At 39.1% G+C, this 20,277-nt stretch overlaps 2 protein-coding genes and 1 long non-coding RNA gene across 5 annotated transcripts in view; 2 read left to right on the forward strand and 1 right to left on the reverse strand.

Annotated features, from left to right (window-relative positions):
* On the reverse strand, positions 1-9,951 carry LOC308661691 (uncharacterized protein C3orf18 homolog). Its single transcript, XM_081316816.1, has 5 exons — positions 9,832-9,951; positions 5,407-5,822; positions 4,180-4,205; positions 3,759-3,888; positions 1-1,041 (listed from the first exon to the last, which is right to left on the reverse strand). The coding sequence occupies exons 2-5, from the start codon at positions 5,638-5,640 to the stop codon at positions 970-972; spliced, it is 462 nt and encodes a 153-aa protein (XP_081172942.1). The 5' UTR covers positions 5,641-5,822; positions 9,832-9,951; the 3' UTR covers positions 1-969.
* Positions 5,814-7,406, forward strand: LOC308661693. Its single transcript, XR_014024999.1, has 3 exons — positions 5,814-6,040; positions 6,296-6,386; positions 7,279-7,406. It is a non-coding gene; the product is annotated as an uncharacterized lncRNA (long non-coding RNA).
* Positions 9,952-11,064: 1,113 nt separating the features above from the next.
* HEMK1 (HemK methyltransferase 1, mitochondrial release factors N(5)-glutamine) overlaps positions 11,065-20,277 on the forward strand; it is an 81,453-nt gene continuing 72,240 nt past the window's right edge. For all 3 annotated transcript variants that reach the window (XM_081316812.1, XM_081316813.1, XM_081316814.1), the window contains exons 1-3: positions 11,065-11,220; positions 12,189-12,634; positions 18,879-18,970. In XM_081316812.1, the coding sequence (XP_081172938.1) occupies positions 12,374-12,634; positions 18,879-18,970 (353 nt within the window). In that variant the 5' untranslated portion in view covers positions 11,065-11,220; positions 12,189-12,373. The remainder of the gene's footprint in view (positions 11,221-12,188; positions 12,635-18,878; positions 18,971-20,277) is intronic.

Here is a 20,277-nt window from a genome sequence, read left to right on the forward strand (position 1 = left end):
GAAACTAATATATGAGATAGACTCATTACATGCAAAGCAAGATAGTTCAAGCCGTGAGCTGTACGCCATAATCATCACAATTATGACAAAGCACGGCTTGAACTATCTTGCTTTGCATGTAATGAGTCTATCTCATATATTAGTTTCCCCTTTTAAGTTGCATTACTGAAATAAATGAACTTTTGCACAATATTCTAATTTTTCAAGTTTCACCTGTATGATTTCATATTTTTTTTCCATTTCATTTCATTTCAGCCAAAGCTGGCTGAAGTAAATCATCTCAGGATTTACAAGTTAGCTTCATTGTTCTTATTTCTAAGATTCTTCCCCTGTAGTAAGAATTAGTGTTAGAAGAGGTGATCCTTATGCCCTGTGAAGTTTACCTGCCTCCATAAGACACAGAGATTACTATTAGCAATGCCTTCATTGCAGGTTAGCCCTCCTCAAAGAACCAGGTAGTAGAACACTTTACATTGTAGAAATCTAATGGAAAGACAATGGCTAACTGTTATGATTATACTGAAGAGCAGCTTTTACTGCACCAGAACATGAGATGGGTTGACAACTTCATACATTCCAGGTTCCTAGGAGTTAAACCAACAGGATCATATTTTGGGTCTACTGCACAGTATGTACTAGGTGTATCTGCAGTCTCAAACTCTAGATACCTTTATCAATATCTTAAGGAAGGAAGGCCTTAGGAATTGATGCTATATTTCCAAAGCCTGTTACTATATTCACTCTAATCAATGTATCTATAAATAACCTCTCATCTTCTATCATACGTTACTTGGTCCCTCAACATTGCCAATCAAACTCTGCAGCATGGGGCAGTTTCTTGGCAACAGGAGCGCTGCCAGTCTTGGTTCTTGGCCTTTTTCCCCCAGCAAGAATTGATAGTCACTACCCACAGTAGCTTGCTAACTGGCTGGTGTCCTCTTTCTGTATCTCATGTAGGGGAAGCGTTCTTCATGCATTGATGGCATTCGCAACATCTGTGAACACAAGACGACTGGGTCTCTGGAGAACACCTTGATTTGCCTACAACAAAAACAAAGCAAAAAAATGGAGAGGGGAAAAGAAATGCATGAATATTTTATCTTCATATGATTCTCCCAAGATTGCAAAGTATTGCACAATAAATATGCCACTATTGGATTAACAATAATAAGAATCCTATTGATAGAAGTATATATTTTATAGATGCATTTTAGCATGATGTGCATTTCTCAAGTTATGACTTGTTCAGCAACTGTTCAGTTATAGCAATGCTAAATGAAAAGGATTTGCACAGGTCTACTCTGTAACACCTGCCCACAGCACTCACCCACCCACCCACCTCCACCCATGGCACCCACCCAGGCACCCACACACTAACTCATCCCCGCAGCATCCACCTGTCCTATCCACCCACCCACTTGTTAACTCCTACCTGCCAGCCAGCTTGTCTGGGATTGCTGCTCCTTCCCACATTGTGGTCATGTGAGGTCCTTGCTTAATGATCCTCATAGTCCTAGGATTATGATGGCAACTCGGATTGCTAGGATTGTGAGAGCTAAACGGTGTGGTTGTATGATGTCATACTTAACGACCACATCACTTAGATAGAAATTCCAGTCCCAATTGCCATTGTAATCCGAGGACCACCTGTAGTAATAAAAAAACAACTTGAAATTCATCTTTCACTCCCTTAGCAAGAAGGAATCATTCTAACAGCTGTCAAGAAGTTAGGTTGGCCATAATGCTTAACAAAGTCAATCTGAGACTTAGTTATGCTGTATTGGCACAACATGCCCATCTTGGTTAATTTTAGAGGTATTATGTGGAGCCAGTTTATTGATTACTGCATATTCATCTGAATCAGTAAATATTTCTGTAAATAAAGCTCTAAATTCATAGCTTTGGAGCTTTACAACAGAGGATAAGGAAGAGAGGGAAAGCAAGAATATTACATAGAGATTTCCAGAAAACCTATCTAAACTATAGTATGACTCTCCATAGAGAAGGTCCTAGGATCTGGTAACTCTGATATTTGTACTATATTATATATTATAATAAACTATAATCTATTTCTTAATAAGGTAGCAGCTCTGTCCTCTTACCCCATTCTTCTTTTAGGTTACTAATAGGAACCAGACTCAATCCCTTTATATCACAACAGCATTTCACATGAAATAAGAGGGAACAGGTATTTTTGACTACAAGACTTTTCAAGCTAACCTTTTGTTAGAAAGTGTAATCCTACAATATTTGCTCTGCTGGACCACCAAGGAATCTATAGCCCTCCAGATGTGGTAGATCTTCAACTCTTAGCTTCTCATAGCTTGGTCACAGCAGAGAGATCTCCTGGAAGTTGGAGTTGAGCAACATCTGGAGGTTTCATCATACATGTTTTAATGGAAATTAACTGAGCTTCTAACTTTCCATTTCTGTCAGAATTAGGCAGTAAATTCTCTAAATGTTCTGGCCCCAAACAGCTCTAGTATACCCAAATCTTCCAAGGGTATCCACCCTTCAAAATATAACCTCTGTGTGTAATAAGTAGGACAGGAAAATAGATCTACTGACTGTAAGAAGTTCCTTCCAATACAAACGTCGGTTTGAGTTTTGTTAGTGAGAGATCAATTCTCCTCCAGATTCTCTTACTGTATTTCATATTTTAGTTTAGAAAAAAATCTAATTCTAAAACTGGCAATATGAGAACAGCTGTAGCTTCAAGTCCAGGAGACAGAATCTCAACATCATCTAGTCTATATTATCCTCTCAAACTAGTCTTCCAGATGTATAGGTTTTCAACTCTCATAATTTCAGCCTGGTGGGAATGGTTCAGTGCTCATACCAGCAGGGATTTATGAAAGCTGAAATTCAATATAACTGATAACACAATACTGCACAATTTTTTTCCAGGCTGAGGGCCATGCTTGTTCTTTGAATAATTTGTCAGGAGCTGAATTTGAAAAGTGAATGGAAGGAAGGTTCAGAAAAAAAAATTCAAATCTAATTTGATTTATGTTTGAACAATTACAACCAAATATATGGCTACTCTCCAGTCATAGGTTTACTAATTGTCTCTTTCTAGCATATTCCAAATTACAATTTGATCATAAATAAAACCTTAGAAAGACCACACCTGGAATACAGCATCCAGTTTTTAGCACATTATAAAAAGATGTTGAGACTTTGGAAAAAGTACAAAAAAGATCAACTAGGATGATTAAAGGCCTGGAGTCTAAAACATATGAAGAACAGTTGCAGGAACTGGGTATGGCTAGACTAGAGAAAAGAAGGACAAGGGGTGGCATGATAGCAGTATTCCAGTGTTTTGAGGGGCTGCCACAAAGAAGAGGGGGGTCACCTTACTTTCCAAAGCACCAGAAGGCAAGACAAGAAACAATGGATGGAAACTAATCAAGGAGAGATGCAACCTGGAATTAAGGAGAAACTTCCTAACAGTGAGAACAATTAACCAGTGGCATAGCTTGCCTTCAGCAATTGTGAGTGCTTCATCACTGGAGGTTTTTAATGAGAGACTGGACAGCCACTTGTCTCAAATTGTATAGGGTCTCCTGCTTGAACAAGGGGTTGGACGAGAATAATAATAATAATAATAATTTTATTTATATACCGCCCTTCTCCCGAAGATCTCTAAGGTCCCTTCCAGCTCTCTTTTGATTGTTTTGGGCCACACACAAATCTCAGGATTTGAGAGTAGGAGAAATTGCCTCAGAGGTTTCGTTGATAGGGAGAAAAAGTATTACCTTGCTTTGGGCAGCCTGAACAGAAGCAGCATCTCTGCCATGCTCTAGCAGTTCTTGCTCCAGCTCATCCTGTTCTTCTGCAGGATCAAAATTGTACATGGGCATGAGCTGATGTCGTAACTTTTCCAATCTACTCAGGAAATAGAGAGAGAGAGAGAGAGTTCCACTCCATGAAGCATCAAACGAAGAGAAAATTTAAACTTTCCAGGCATTACTCAGTAACTATTTAGGAACCAAATCTCCTGAGCAAAGAACATATATCAATGCAAATCAATGCATTGTTACTTTTAAAGTTGGGAAAAGAAAAACAGTCTTTTTTCAAATGTGTTTCAAATGTGAAGATTTTGGAGGGAGCTTTCTAGAAAACAAAAACTAACAAGAGATAAACAAACTGATTAATTCATATGTACTGAACACTTACCGTTTCCTCTTCCGAATATACAAAACCTAGAGGGGAAAAATTAGAAAAATATGATTGTTGTAAGCATTATTTTCCAGCAGGATCTTTTGCATCAAATAATTGTAATGTGTACTTGAAAAAGGGAGAAGTTGTATAGTTGTATAAGGGTCAGACCAGCTTTGGGTCTCACGTGCCCTTAGCCACGGGAGTTCATGGGTTAACTTTGAGTCAATCACTGTCTCTCAATCCTCCTGAAAAGGTTGTGGGGGGAAAAGTAAGAGGAACAAAGATTATGTTGCTTTTTGCTCTTGAACAGAAAGGCAGAATATAAAAGTAACAAGTAAATGCATGTGCGCAAATTTATGAAAAAAGCAATAAGGTTTGGGAAAACATGAATTGTTAGATTTATAACACCCTTCCTATACAAAAGTTCAAGATGGTATTCCCTCCTGCTCTTCATTCCTACAACAGCAACTTTGTAAAATAGGCTGGGCTGAAAACAGAATTGACTGGCCAAAGTCACCCAGTGGGCTTCTGTGTAGACAAGGGACAAGGGACTTGAACTTGGGTCTTGCTCACACTTAATAGATTTGGCTTGCTTTAATGTAATTAATTTGGGGTGTAATCTTGTATGGTGGACTTACACACTGGGAAGGATGTTACTGTCACCCAGTTCTTACTCTTATTGAGAGGAAAGGGATTACCGGTATTTGAGATCTTAGCATAAGTATATTCATTCTACTGAATAGCCAAAATCATTTAAGGTAATTTTACTGCCTTTCCAAATAGGCTTTCTCACCATGGTTACAAACTAAAATGATAGCAATCTAAAACAACTGATGAAAACAGCTGCATTGAATCACTGGCACCTACAAATTAAGACTATAAAATGAATCAAACCAGAGGGATACAATCCAGCATACTGTCTCTTAAAATGGAGCCACCACAAGAAAGTCTCTGTCTCTTTTCACAGATTTTATTGACAGGGGCATGAGCAGGGCCCACCTCGTCAGTCCCGAGTAGGAGAAAACAGATGCAAGCAAGTTTTTAAATAATCTGTACATCTGTTTACAACTATATCTGTTTGTTAAATCATGTACTAGTTTAACAATTATAGCAAAGGGACTGTAATTCTTTGTTAAGGCAAGAACTAGATTCCTTCCACAGAATTTTTTGTAGCCTTATGCTCAAGAGGTCAATTGGTATAAAATTTGGTAGTGACATTCCCAAACATAGTCCCAGTCTTACCACTGCTACTGCCAATCCAATAACAGTAATGATGCCAAACGATAATAGCATGGTCTCCATGACTGGGCCATTGCTGACCACATCTGGAATTTTGGTGCTGATAAAGCTGCTGGGTTCAGGTGTCATTGCAACAGTTTCTGATCCAGTTTCATCAACAGTTGTCCCATGGTCTGCTTCAGGCCTGGTAGTGCCACTGAGGTACAGATTGCTTACAGTAGGTGTTCTATAATTCATCTTGAACCAGAGTGCTTTATTACTTTTTGGTTTGTTTGTTTGTTTGTTTGAATGATGGTTTCAACCACAATGTTCTTCTCTTTCAGCTATGAACTCATCATTTCTCTTCTGTCAAGATGGGAAAGTTTTTTCTCTTATTATCTTTAATGGCTCGTCTAAAATGAAGTCGTGTTAACTAATGCCTAGGCATAGAAAGAGAGAGAGCGAGAGAGAAGGGATAATTTGCCTCCCAAGTTACCTTAGTAAACATTTCTGTACCCACACCACAGATGCAAACATTTCTGTATCCACATCACAGATGCAAACCTCAGGAGAAGACTTTTTCCCTAAAGTCAAGCAAATTTATTCCTGACCAAGATGAAAATTGAACTGAGGACTTCCTAACCACAACACTAACAATGTAATTCCATTCTTCTGTTCAAAAGTCCTGCTGAGTTGATCTTTTCCATCCTCCTTTGCTGGACCAATGGATACTCTCCTCTTTCTAAATAAATTTCATTTGAGGGTTCAGTTTAATGCCAAGATTCGCACTAATATTACAGTGTCATGATCCTGTGCTCAACCAATAAGTAATAACTATAAAAACAAATGATGACAATAGTGATGACATTCCCATCCTACTTTATTATTAATTATATTTCACTCTTCCTCCAAGATGTTTAGAAAAACAAAGCATCCTCACTCCTGAATTTTAATTTGACCACCCTGTGAAGCAGGACCTGCAAAAAGAAAGAAACTGCTCTAAGGTCTGTTGGGATTGTTGATGAGTGGGGATTTCAAGTTTCAAATGATCAAAGGGCTAAGAATCAGAGAAGAGAGTAAAGAAATAAAGTGATCTATTATTGATATACGTCTTTTTGTCTGCAAGCAAGAACAGATTAATTTTTAGGAATACTATAAGTCTGTGAAAATGTCTTGGACCTTGAGGGATAGGACGCAGAGTAGGAACTAGGCAACAGATAAGAAGCAGCTGAGCCCACAGAAGGAATGGGACTTGGATGGTGAAAACAAGGGGGAAGAGATGTATTTTTAAACTTGCAAGATTCTACCACTGTACCTTATAATAAGGGTAGCGTTAGTACTCATGGTTGGTGCTTCTTGTTGGTTCTTCTTCTTGGACTATTTCTAAGGGCTGACATATGCAGTGTATTTCTTTGAGTTGGGAGTTAAAAGAAGCTCTGAAGACTTTTAATATTTCCATTATATCCTATCAGTGCATTTACAGTTATTCAAACCAAGCCAAACACTCACCGAGGAAGATATTTAACCTGCTAGGATTATCTGTATTTATAAGGTTGCTAGTGTTTACAGGATATGACCGAGTTACTGTGTAGGCTGCAGTGTGATTAGGGTCAGGGAAAGGGAAACAAAGGATATGTAACTGGATTTATTTATTACATTATTCTATTGCCCTGTTACAGATTCTGTTTATTTGTTGGATTTTTAATAATTTTAATTTTATTTTTATCTATTAATGCTATCAATATAGACAAGGATAATACTCCAGAGAGTCCAAATGACCAGCACTGTAGCCTTCTTCCATGACATCCAATTTAAATGCCATTTTATTGTTAGGGTGATTAATTAGACGTATATGTATGGTTTTAAATGCTCACTGTATTTTATTTTTAAAAATAGGAAAATGGAACTCATGCAAAGGAGGCCTTTTTAAGGATCAAGACAAGTTGAACAACAGAACATCCCAGTGTATTTCTTTATCTACCCAATGCAAAGCTACTTTCTTTGATTTGCTCTATGAGGATCACCTGAAAAGCAGTTATAAAATACAGGATGATGAAAAAGATGCAGTAAGGAGAAAGTAAGGCTTAGTCATGCATTTTGTAACTTGAAACATGCTTGTAACTGAAAGGAAGAAAGCAATAACAATAAACACAAGGAGATTTCCCTTTCCCATGAAAGGGCCTGACACCTAAGTAAATGATGTGAGCCTGACCAAATGGATTTGAGGGGAGGGGGTTGAAACGGGAATGCTTTATATAGTATTGAAATGTAACTCAATGTCAGGTCCTGTCTTGTATTGCCACAACCGATCTCATCCTAGTAAACTTTTCCTTTTGGACAAACTTGGATCCAGGAGTTCTTATTTCCTAAGATGTGGATTGGGGTGGGTCCTGACACAATGACTGGCAACTTACAATTATGTGCCAGCAAGTCATTTTCTGGGATGATCTGTCCCCAACCATTGTGTACCACTCACTGAAATAATTGAGTCCATCTATGTTGATATTGGCATCCTCTTTTTCTCTTACCTTTCACCTTTTCCAGCTTTATAGATTTCTCAAGAAAACTAGGTTTTCACACGTGTCCAAAATAGGATAATATGACTTTAGTCATTTGAGCCTTAAGCAAGAATTCTAGGATGATTTGTCCAATAATCGATTTGTTTTCTTTGTTGTCCATGGCATTCTCAACAGTCCTCTCCAAACACCAAGATTCAAAAATATTAACACTATCCTTATTCTTCATAGACTCACAGGAAAAACCAGTGTCTCATTAATTCTAATCTGTATGGGGATGAAACACATCATGGCATCTGAATATCTTTTCCAAGGCTTTCAATGCTACTCTTCTATGTGCTGGCTGTAACCATTTCTTGACCGCTTGGTTGATTCACTGTTGATTCTAAGTCTAATTACTATATCTGCTGTCATTAGTTTGGTCTTCGTTATATTTAATCATAGACTCTAGAACCAATCAGTTTCACACTTTCTGTCTGAATTGTAGTTTCCTATCCTGTGTATTAATTTCTCGTGAGGACAATGAAATGTTCTGGAATTCCCATTTTCCAAAAGTCACCCTAACATTGGCATGATTGACACAACTGAGGGACTTTCTACGAAGCACATACTACCTTCTCTTTTGTATTTTTTGTGCATCAACAATAATGTTTCTTGTTCCTCAGCCTTTTCCAAAATCAGCTTGACAATCTGGCATCTCCCTTTGCATGTAAGATTCTAATGTTTACTGAACAATCTAAGCATTATTTTGCCAGCATGTGATGTAGCCTTGGTTACATTTTATATTTATTTCTTCATATTTATTATCTAAACATTGTCATTCCCATGTTGTCACTGTAGCTGTCAACCATTCACAGAACTTTCAACCATGATCGCAACATCTCTTCACACAAAAGTCAGTGCTACTGCAAACTCTGCAACCATTGTACATATAAGGTTAGAGCTTCTTAGCCGTCACTTATAAGCTCTGACTTTGGTGTACCTTTATTTTAACTAAAGATCCACAAAATTAATTCAACTTAGGCACTTTAATCCTAAAAAAGGTAAACTGTAAAACAAAAAGCAATTTGGACAATTGTCTTAGCTAGTTTTTCCCAACATGCAATCCCTCTGTGGCTCAAAGATGCCAAAAACTGATCATGACCAAGTTTATATCTTTCTCTTGCTAGCCAGATTAGTTTTGTTGCAGGCAGACTGGATAAGAGTAATTAAAAAGAACAGTCCAATTTAATCCCTAAAGTACTGCTGAACATGAGGATCCTTTGGCTGCTCAGACTTCCCCACCCAAGGAAAAGGAATTTTCCATATTGTAATGCCTGCAGAGGGAAGCAGTATCTTCTTTCCCAGGGCAGGAGGAAAAGAAACTTGGAATGGACTGTTGGGGGGGGGGGGACAGCCCCAGAGTAGAATGTAGGGGATTGCTCTCCCATTATTGCTCCTGCTCCCTTTGACTTGCTCTCTTCCCACCCATGCCTTCAACTCCTTGCTAGGTGTGCCTTGCCTATGCAAGTTCAGCCCTGGGCATCAGCACCTACTGAGATGATGCCTAGGTGTGGAGGAATTAAGCCCTGCCCTTGTCCCAGGGGTCCACCTCAGATCCAGAAAATACCTCCAGGCCAAGATCGCTGCAACACAGGGAAGAGAGTAACCCTTCTTCCCACAGCTCCCCCTCCCTCGTTGTTTTTGGAGCCTTCGGAAAGAGACAGCCTGCCTCACTTCCTGCCTATAACTTAAGGAGTGACATTGACTACTAGGTCAAGTGAGGAGGATGGGTTGTGTGGGTGCGTATCCCAGGGAGTGGAAGACTCTGGCCCGGCCCTCTTTCACTAAAGCAGGCTTTCAATGGCCGTCCGAAGGGACAGCAGTAATCGGATTGTTTTGCTGGAGGCTGGGCTGCCTCGGGTATCTACCGCTTTGCTGCAATTCGGATTACCTGCATCGGAGAGGAATGAATAGCTGCCAGGGTGCTAGCACGGTCTTACGTGCCATTGTGCTTTCCAAGATGCTACAAGCAGCCTCACCGCGTTTCTGCCGCTGCCCCTCTTAATCTCCTGCTTTGATCTCTCCTTTCCCCAGGATTGGCTAACACAGGACAGCGCTTTGGTTAAGGATTGGGCCGGTTGACATGTCACTCAGAAAGAGGAGGATGGCTGCTGCAAGCTCCGAAGTCCGGGAATGCAAAATGAGATTTATGTGGTCCAGGCTTGCTCTTAGCCGAAGGAGCGTCGCGCGCTCGGCCAGGTGAAAGTGATACTTTGGGACGTGCACGATCTTATAGGGATTATGGTTCACTCCCCAGGATTCCCTTCTTGTGCCTTCTTTGTGGAATCCACCCACCATCCTGCACGAAGAGACGATGATTTTTACTACCTTTTGGAAATCGGTCGTCTACATATGTTCAAGGTGTGGAACATATATGTACTTCATAAAATAGCTCGTGTGATGGACGTGGGAAAAGCATTGCTGCTCCCTCCCCCAGCCCCGTCCCCGCATTTTTGCAAGTGGCAATCACTTAATAAGAAATTTCTACTTTGATGAAGTTTCCTTTCGGGATTACAATGAAAGTCATTAAAAATTGTTTTGAAACAAGGTAATCCTAGTCCACACATAAAACTTACCAGGATGCTATCTGATCAAGCCGTGGATTGAGAATGCATATTGCCAAGCCATGGTTTGCTTATTTATGCTTTGCTAAATAAGACGCTGGGATCACATTTATCTCTAGCGTGCTTAACAATGATTTACTAGGAAAAAAAATGGTTTTAGTTTCCTCTGAACTCAGCCAAACAAATTACAGAATAGTTTAGGGCTGGAAATAGATATGTGATGGGGCCACTTCTGTACTATATTACTGCCAAGAAAATTGCCGATTAGGTCTACAAGACTCAAGCTCGATACAAAGGTGGAGTCAGTTTTTCGTAATTCTGAACTTCTTTAGCAGAAGTACCTCCGGTTTCCACGCGGCGTCTCCCTTGTCTCGTTCAACGCGCTCTGAAATGGATGGAGGCAGTTTAGAAGGTGGAACTTTGGCTCGCTAGGAACTTCAGTTCGATGGTGCTGTTGGCGGTCGAGCTGAAGCGTTTGCTGCTGGCACCGGAAGTGTTCCCTCCCGAGCATCTTATTTCCACCAGGACTGGCAATTTTCCCTTTTTTACAGGTAAAAGCTGAAAGTCTCTGTCGTGCCGATCCTGGCATCTGAAAAGAAAACGTATATGGCGTTTTTCCTCCTTTCGTTCAATACGAAGTCATTTTTAAATGACTTCTTTTTTTAAAAAAAATCCGCATTAGGAAGGCGTCGGTGTTTGATTTCATATACACTTTGGTCAGTTGTATTGCGTACTTGCAAATGCTCTGCGAGAGCTGGAAAGTTTTCAAAATGTGGATTGATTCTTAGAAAAGATTCAAAACGTTTTTTCCAAATAACTAAAGATTCAAATTAAGGTTATATAATTGTAGGTCCCATTGTAATAAACAATTTATTAAACAGATTTTATAAGTTCCATGCAAATGAATAAGGACAAAGGATAAGTAATCTTTTTATGGAATAAACGAACTGCCCTTTAGAATGAGGAAAATACAAGGAAGGAGCTTCTTTTTTCGTCTGGTCTAACTAACCCTGTTCAGCTAGGAGACTCAATTTTGTATAATTGTTTTGTTGGAAACTATGTGAATCTAACTATTATGATTCAGAAATAATGCATAGTGTTTTTTGTCTATGCAGCCTCTGTTTTTTGTCTATGCAGCCATCTACCATTAAATAACAGCCTTGTGTGATGAGGGTGAAGTTTCTTCACATGCTCAGTTCAGCAGTGTATTATATGCAGCATAAATTTACTATAGTATTTGCAACTTTGTATGCGCAGAGACTACTTAGGACTGCAAAAGCTTTTTATCTCATTGGATTCAAACGAGTTACACTGCTAAGGTTCAAAAGGATTTGCTAGAGCTAATCATGCTTGATTTTATTTCACCATAATTTATCTGCCTAAGTGTATTAAGAAGCAGCAGTTGACAATAACTTCAAATATATAATGTGTCTATATTGGAGAAATTGTGTTTTATGTATGAAATTATTTGAAAAGTGAAAGAGTTTAATGTGCTGTATTCAGTGAAAACAGCTTTGCCACCCGAGTGGTGCACACTCAGAAAAACATGGTTAGAGATACAGTTGCAAAAATAAAATTCCATGTTAACATAATATATGATACTATAATGGTCTATTTTTTTCTGTGCAAAGCAAACCTGTTTTGAATTTGAGAAGATTCATTTGTTTATCTCTCCATCTCTTAGTGATCTACTAGGACAATATGGCATTTGAATCTGACACTGATGTTCTTCTCTACAAAAATGATGAGTTCAGAATATTGTGCCATGGTGATGTATACTGTTTTACCAGACTACTGAGACAGGCCCTTCAATAGTCCTGCAAAGAAGAATCGGTGCTTATACCTAAAAACTGATATTTTTCTGAAGCAATGACAACTTTCGGTAGTGTTTATTACAGGAAGATTTTGCATCTATTCTCTTACCGTGGATATTTTAGAACGAATCAAATTAAAGATACTCTTCTAAATCCCTGGCACAGACGGCTGAGAAAATACTCCTATTATAAACCCAATTTGGTCTCAGCTGTTGATGTGGTCAAGTATTGGCAAGCCGTGTTTGAGATGAACAACATCCCAGAAGCGCAGACATCTTCTGAATATATTGTTTCTTATGTCCTGGGAGCAAAAACAGTTAAGTGCTATGGGTAAAATTAGAGCTATAATACAAGATCTGTAAAACTATAGATTAACATTAAATGCAGTAACTGAAATATATTTTATGTTTTTCTATCTCTCTTCTACACTGTGGTGATTATCCAAATATTTTCAGCCCACAACTGGATGATCTAATACAATATGTGTATGGATCCCTCAAGATCAATTTTACCTGTCCTTTGGCACATAACAAATCTCCCTAAGAGATAAGTAGCACTTCTTGCAGGCACGTTGTAGCTTGGGCATGCTTCCAAAGAATTGTGCTGGTCAAAATACATGGAAATGTTCACTGTTTGCAGTGACATTGGCTTTTAATATATCTTTCTTGATTATTAAGTACCTCAGATGTATACGTGTCTTCATTTGCCATAGTTATAATGATTAAACCACTGCTCCTGCTTCTTTACTAGAAATTAGGCTTAATCAGCAGTTAGAAGGACATGCTCATACATGAACATTCATCTCTTCCCTTTGGGGGTAAGTAATATGCAGAGTGCTGAGAAGGAAAAATAAATAGTTAGATAATGAAATTACAGTGAAGGCATGAGGTAAGAAAAGAAAGCAGCAGAAGCTAGGTTACACCAACATCATCAACTCCAACTTTCCCTAGCTTTCTGTCTATTCACTTCATTGTTTCCATCATTGTACCACGTTCCCCATTTTTTTCTCACATTTGTATCTTTCTCAGCAAACTAAATGAATTAAAATCTCTTCTGCACAAGTCCCTGCCCAACAGTCACAGTGCACTTTCCAAATTTTGCTCACTGTCACCAATTCAACTTTTTTAAGCAGGACTTGTCAAATATCTTCCCAATAGCATTTAATTAAGTGGCCCCATTACATTTTGCACATACATTCGTATTATCTTTCTCTTTCCATAATAAAACAATAATGATATTTTTCCAATCATGCAGTTTTCATACATACTTATTAAGCAAGTCTCAAAAGCCATCCAAACCCACATTATCCAGTTATATATTCTTTACCTGCAGCTTTAGCATTTTTGGCATTATTAAAGTGTTTATTACTTCCTTTTCTTCACCTTTACATAGCAACATTTTTTTTTCTTGGATTCTAACATTTATAGCATTGTCATCAGTTATAAGTGCTTTGGTAAATAATAAATAGTGTAGTAAATAAAAGATTTTTTTTTAAATTAGAAAAAGTGTAAACAGCCGTAATCCTACCTGTGCCACAAGTAGCTTACATATATAAAATACAATTTCTTCTTAAAAGATGCTCATTAAAAACTGCCTTTATATTTTAAGAAACCCACAAAAATAAATAGTCATCTTATAGGGGAAGATGGGCAGCATAAAAATTTAACAAAAATAAATAATCAGCATACAATTTTATATAGCTAATAATTTTAATTTCCTTGCTGGCTGCAGAAGACTGAAATACAGGTAAATATTAGTACTAAGAAAATATCCTAACAGCTATATCAAAAAAGGAACCAATTACTAAGATTGATACTGATGTTTGTATTACTAAATGTGTTCAAGCAGAGGCTGAACAGCCATCTTTTAGAAATGCTTTTAAATTAGATTCCTGCACTGAGCAGGAAATTGGATGATAATAATAATAACAACAATAGAGTTGGAAGGGACCTTGGAGGTCTTCTAGTCCAACCCACTGCTCAGGCAGGAAACCCTATACCATTTCAGACAAATGGCTCTCCAGTATCTTCTTAAAAACTTCCAGTGTTGGAACATTCACAGCTTCTGGAGGCAGGTTGTTCCACTGATTAATTGTTCTAACTGTCAGGAAGTTTTTCCTTAGTTAGTTCTAGGTTGCTTCTTTCTTTGATTAGTTTCCATCCATTGCTTGGATGTGATGGCTTAAATAAAAGCTCTGATTTTATCATTCCCCATGCTATATATTTGTTTATTATGGATATTTAGCATTAATTATATTGCTTTGTCTCAGAGTATGGTAATACTAAATAATGGATTTAAGTTGCAGGAAGGTAAATTGTTAGAATGTGTGTAATATGACCAAACATGAATTTTAATATTTTATTTGGAAGAGGATTGAGGAAAGACAGAAATTAAGAGTGCTGAATTGGGAAATACAGAAGAGTAATTAAAGTACTCACTTATTTTCCTTACTGTATATGGGCACATACCATCTATCCTCTGTGTTTATAACTGATTCAATGAAAGTTAGCCTTCATGAGCTATTCTCATTAAAGGAAATGATAGAGCAATTGGTTTGTTGTTAGCTGTGAAGTCATGTCCGACCCATCGTGACCCTATGGACAATGTTCCTCCAGGACTTCCTGTCCTCTACCATCTTCTGGAGTCCATTTAAGCTCACACCTACTGCTTCAGTGACTCCATCCTGCCACCTCATTCTCTGTCGTCCCCTTCTTCTCTTGCCCTCAATCTTTCCCAGCATTAGGCTCTTCTCCAGTGAGTCCTTCCTTCTCATTAGGTGGCCAAAGTATTTGAGTTTCAACTTCAGGATCTGGCCTTCTAAAGAGCAGTCAGGATTGAACTCCTCTAGGACTGACTGGTTTGATCGCCTTGCAGTCCAAGGGACTCGCAGGAGTCTTCTCCAGGACCATAGCTCAAAGGCCTCAATTCTTTGGCGCTCGACCTTTCTTATGGTCCAACTTTCACTGCCATACATTGCAACTGGGAAGACCATAGCCTTGACTATACACACTTTTGTTGACAGGTGATGTCTCTGCTTTTTAGTGTGCTGTCTAGATTTGTCATGGCTTTCCTCCCAAGGAGCAAGCGTCTTTTAATTTGGCTACAGTCCCCATCTGCAGTGATCTTGGAGCCCAGGAAAATAAAATCTCTCACTACCTCCATTTCTTCCCCATCTATTTGCCAGGAATTGAGAGGGCCGGATGCCATGATCTTAGTTTTCTTAATGTTTAGTTTCAACCCAACTTTTGCACTCTCCTTCTTCACTTGCAACAAGAGGTTCTTTAGTTCTTCTTCACTTTCTGCCATTAGAGTGGTATCATCTGCATAACCTAGGTTGTTGATATTTCTTCCGGCAATCTTAATTCCAACTTTTGATTCATCTAGCCCTGCCTTTCTCATGATGTGCACTGCATATAAGTTAAATAGGCAGGGCGACAGTATACAGCCTTGCCAGACTCCTTTCCCAATTTTGAACCAATCAGTGGTTCCATATCCAGTTCTCACTGTTGCTTCTTGGCCCACATATAGGTTTCTCAAGAGACAAATAAGATGGTCTGGTACACCCATCTCTTTAAGAACTTGCCACAGTTTGTTATGATCCACACAATCAAATGCTTTAGCATAGTCCATGAAGCAGAAGTAGATGTTTTTCTGGAACTCTCTACTTTCTCCATGATCCAGCCTATGTTGGCAATTTGATCTCTAGTTCCTCTGCCTCTTCGAAATCCTGCCTGTACTTCTGGTAGTTCTCGATCCACATACTGCTGGAGTCTAGCTTGTAGGATTTTAAACATAACTTTACTAGCATGAGAAATGAGTGCAATGGTGCGATAGTTTGAACATTCTTTGGCACTGCCTTTCTTTGGAATTGGAATGTAAACTGATCTTTTCCAATCCTGTGGCCACTGTTGGGTTTTCCAAATTTGCTGGCAAATTGAGTGTAGCACTTTTACTGCATCGTCTTTTAAGATTTTGAATAGCTCAGCTGGAATACTGTCACCTCCACTAGCTTTGTTGTTGCTCAGCTTTTCTAAGGCCCACTTCACTTCACATTCAAGGATGTCTGGCTCGAGGTCAGTGACCACCTCATTGTGATTATCAGGGACGTTAAGCTCATTCTTGTATAGTTCTTCTGTGTAATTTTGCCACCTCTTCTTAATCTCTTCTGCCTCTGTTAGGTCACTGCCATTTTGGTCCTTTATCATGCCCATTTTTGCATGAAACGTTCCCTTCATCTCTCCAATTTTCTTGAAGAGATCTCTGGTCCTCCCTATTCTATTGTTTTCTTCTATTTCTTTGCACTGTTCATTTAAGAAGGCATTCTTATCTCTTCTAGCTATTCTCTGGAATTCTGCATTCAATTGGGCGTATCTTTCTTTTTCTCCCTTGCCTTTCGCTTTCCTCCTTTCCTCAGCTATTTGCAAAGCTTCCTCAGACAGCCATTTTGCTTTCTTGCATTTCTTTTTCTTTGGGATGGTTTTGGATGCTACCTGTTGTACAATGTTGCGAACCTCTGTCCATAGTTCTTCAGGCACTTTGTCTATCAAATCTAATTCCTTAAATCTATTTGTCACCTCTACTGTATATTCAACCGGGATATGATTTAATTCATACCTGAGTGGCCTAGTGCTTTTCCCTACTTTATTCAGTTTAAGCCTAAACTTTGCAATGAGAAGCTCATGGTCTGAGCCACAGTCAGCTCCTGGTCCTGTTTTTACTGACTGTATAGAGCAGGGGTCTTCAAACTTGGCCCTTTTATGACTTGTGGACTTCAACTCCCAGAATTCCTCAGCCAGGCACACTGGCTGAGGAATTCTGGGAGTTGGAGTCCACAAGTCATAAAAGGGCCAGGTCTGAAGACCCCTGGTAGAGGTTCTCCATCTTTGGCTGCAGAGCACATAGTCAATCTGATTTCTGTGTTGACCGTCTGGTGATGTCCATGTGTAGAGCCGTCTCTTGGGTTGTTGGAAAAGAGTGTTTGCTATGGCCATCGTATTCTCTTGACAAAATTCTATCAGCCTATGCCCTGCTTCATTTTGTACTCCAAGGCCAAACTTGCCTGTTATTCTGCTTATCTTTTGGCTTCCTACTTTAGCATTCCAATCCCCCATGATGATAAGGACATCATTTTTTGGTGTTAGTTCTATAAGAACCGGTCAATTTCATCCTCTTCAGCACCGCTGGTTGGGGCATAGACTTGGACTGCTGTAATATTGAATGGTTTGCCTTGGATTCGAACTGAGATCATTCTGTCATTTTGAGGGTTGTATCCCAGTATTGCTTTTCCTACTCTTTTATTGACTATGAAGGCTACTCCATTTCTTCTGAGGGATTCTTGCCCGCAGTAGTATACCTGATGGTCATCTGAATTAAATTCACCCATTCCTGTCCATTTTAGTTCGCTGATACATAAGATGTCGATGTTCAGTCTTGTCATCTCTTGTTTGACCACGTCCAGCTTTCCTTGATTCATGGATCTTACATTCCAGGTTCCTATGGAGAAAAATTTTTTTTCAGCATCGGACTTTCCTTTCACCACCAGACACATCCACAGCTGAGCGTCCTTTTGGCTTTGGCCCAGTTTCTTCATTCTTTCTGGCGCTACTAGTACTAGCCCTCTGCTCTTCCCCAGTAGCATATTGGACGCCTTCCGACCTGAGGGGCTCATCTTCCAGTGTCATATCGTTTTGCCTTTTGGTACTGTCCATAGGGTTTTCATGGCAAAGATACTGGAGTGGGTTGCCATTTCCTTCTCCAGTGGATCACGTTTTGTCAGAACACTCTGCTATGACCTGTCCATCTTGGGTGGCCCTGCACAGCATAGCTCATAGCTTCATTGAATTACGCAAGCCCCTTCGTCACGACAAGGCAGTAATCCATGAAGGGGGAGCAATTGGTTAGTGGAGCCATTTATGCAGACATTGAATTTCCCTTCATTGGATGCTGGAGAGGCATCTGTCAAATATGCTTTTAATTTAGATTCCTGTATTGAAAACTCAGTTGGACATGACCATTAGAAGGCTAGTAGATGAGAAATTCATCCTTTGTCAGCCTTCATATTGCCAGCTTTGAATCTCTTGTTTGACAGTGGTTACTTAAAAAGGGAATTAGACTTGTATACTCTTTATCTACCATACAAGTTATTATGAGCCTCTTGCATTTAGAAGCAATATGGCCTTGAAAGCAATTTGCAATGCTGGAATTGTGGCTATCCTCCTTTGTTGATGTTAATTCAGCCTTTACCTTTAATTCTCCAAAGGAGAGAAACTGAGCTATCTGGGCTAAGCTGATGTTTATGTAATGGTGGTTGAATTCCTTCTTCAAGGCCATCTCTGTAATTCCTCTATGGGGGAAGACGCATTGACATCTGTAAAAAGTCCAGTGTTTCCAGATGACATCAGATTGTGATGACATGTCAGAATGGCATCCAACATGCTGGATTAAATAGATTTAATTTTTCCATAGTTTTTTTTAATAATGACCATATATCTATGGTGGGTAGTTGACCATTTTACAAAGAATGTGGATTCTTAGTTTAAAATAAAATATTTATTATTCAGTTCCAGAGTCTGGATGCCAGCAGCATATCTGCTCCCCTTTCAGCAAAGCAACAAAAACAGATCCAACAGCTCTGTGCTAAACGACTGCAACGGTAGGTAGGCACTCTGGACTTTTTTCCTTCATCTAGGACAGAGGTGTTAAACTGCCGGCCTGCGAGCTGGATGCATTATAGAGAAACCGCGCCCACCCCATTGCCGGCAATGGCAATAAAGTCACGATACATCGCAACACGTCATGTGTTGTTGCAAATTTAACACCCCTGATCTAGGAGTTCTTTATAAACATGGAACACATAGAAACTAAAGCAGCCAAATTGCAACATCAGCTGATCGGAAACCTTCATTGAGGCCGGTGTACTGAAATAATGGAAGAAAAAAAAATGGGTCATTTGGGTGTTCTGTTTTATTACTGTCACAGTTACAACACACACACACACACACACACACACACACACACAGACACACACATATATATATATATATATATATATATATGTGCAAATTATTCAAATTGCTAATAAAGAATTTGGGAGGCTAAGATGATCATTTCGAACTCATTTATGTTCTCATCAGTTAGTCATACCCTTTATCTGAGATTCGAACCCGGACTGATTGTATATCAGGCAGTGTTTTAACCTCCTGAGCCACAGGTTCTGTCTCTCTTATATTAGCTGGAAGGCAAGGCAAATGTATGTTTAAGTATTTGTCAAGGCTTTTTGAATGGACCTTGCTAATTAACTCTTTCATTCCTGTTTTGGCCCGGCTCAGGGCTTATCCACAGGAACTAGTCAACTTATGACAGCTCATTATTTGTGCAAATTATTCAAATTGCTAATAAAGAATTTGGGAGGCTAAGATGATCATTTCGAACTCATTTATGTTCTCATCAGTTAGTCATACCCTTTATCTGAGATTCGAACCCGGACTGATTGTATATCAGGCAGTGTTTTAACCTCCTGAGCCACAGGTTCTGTCTCTCTTATATTAGCTGGAAGGCAAGGCAAATGTATGTTTAAGTATTTGTCAAGGCTTTTTGAATGGACCTTGCTAATTAACTCTTTCATTCCTGTTTTGGCCCGGCTCAGGGCTTATCCACAGGAACTAGTCAACTTATGACAGCTCATTATTTGTGCAAATTATTCAAATTGCTAATAAAGAATTTGGGAGGCTAAGATGATCATTTCGAACTCATTTATGTTCTCATCAGTTAGTCATACCCTTTATCTGAGATTCGAACCCGGACTGATTGTATATCAGGCAGTGTTTTAACCTCCTGAGCCACAGGTTCTGTCTCTCTTATATTAGCTGGAAGGCAAGGCAAATGTATGTTTAAGTATTTGTCAAGGCTTTTTGAATGGACCTTGCTAATTAACTCTTTCATTCCTGTTTTGGCCCGGCT

This window comes from Vipera berus (assembly GCF_964194415.1).
Source record: "Vipera berus genome assembly, chromosome: 2".
In the NCBI taxonomy this organism is placed as follows: domain Eukaryota; kingdom Metazoa; phylum Chordata; class Lepidosauria; order Squamata; family Viperidae; genus Vipera; species Vipera berus.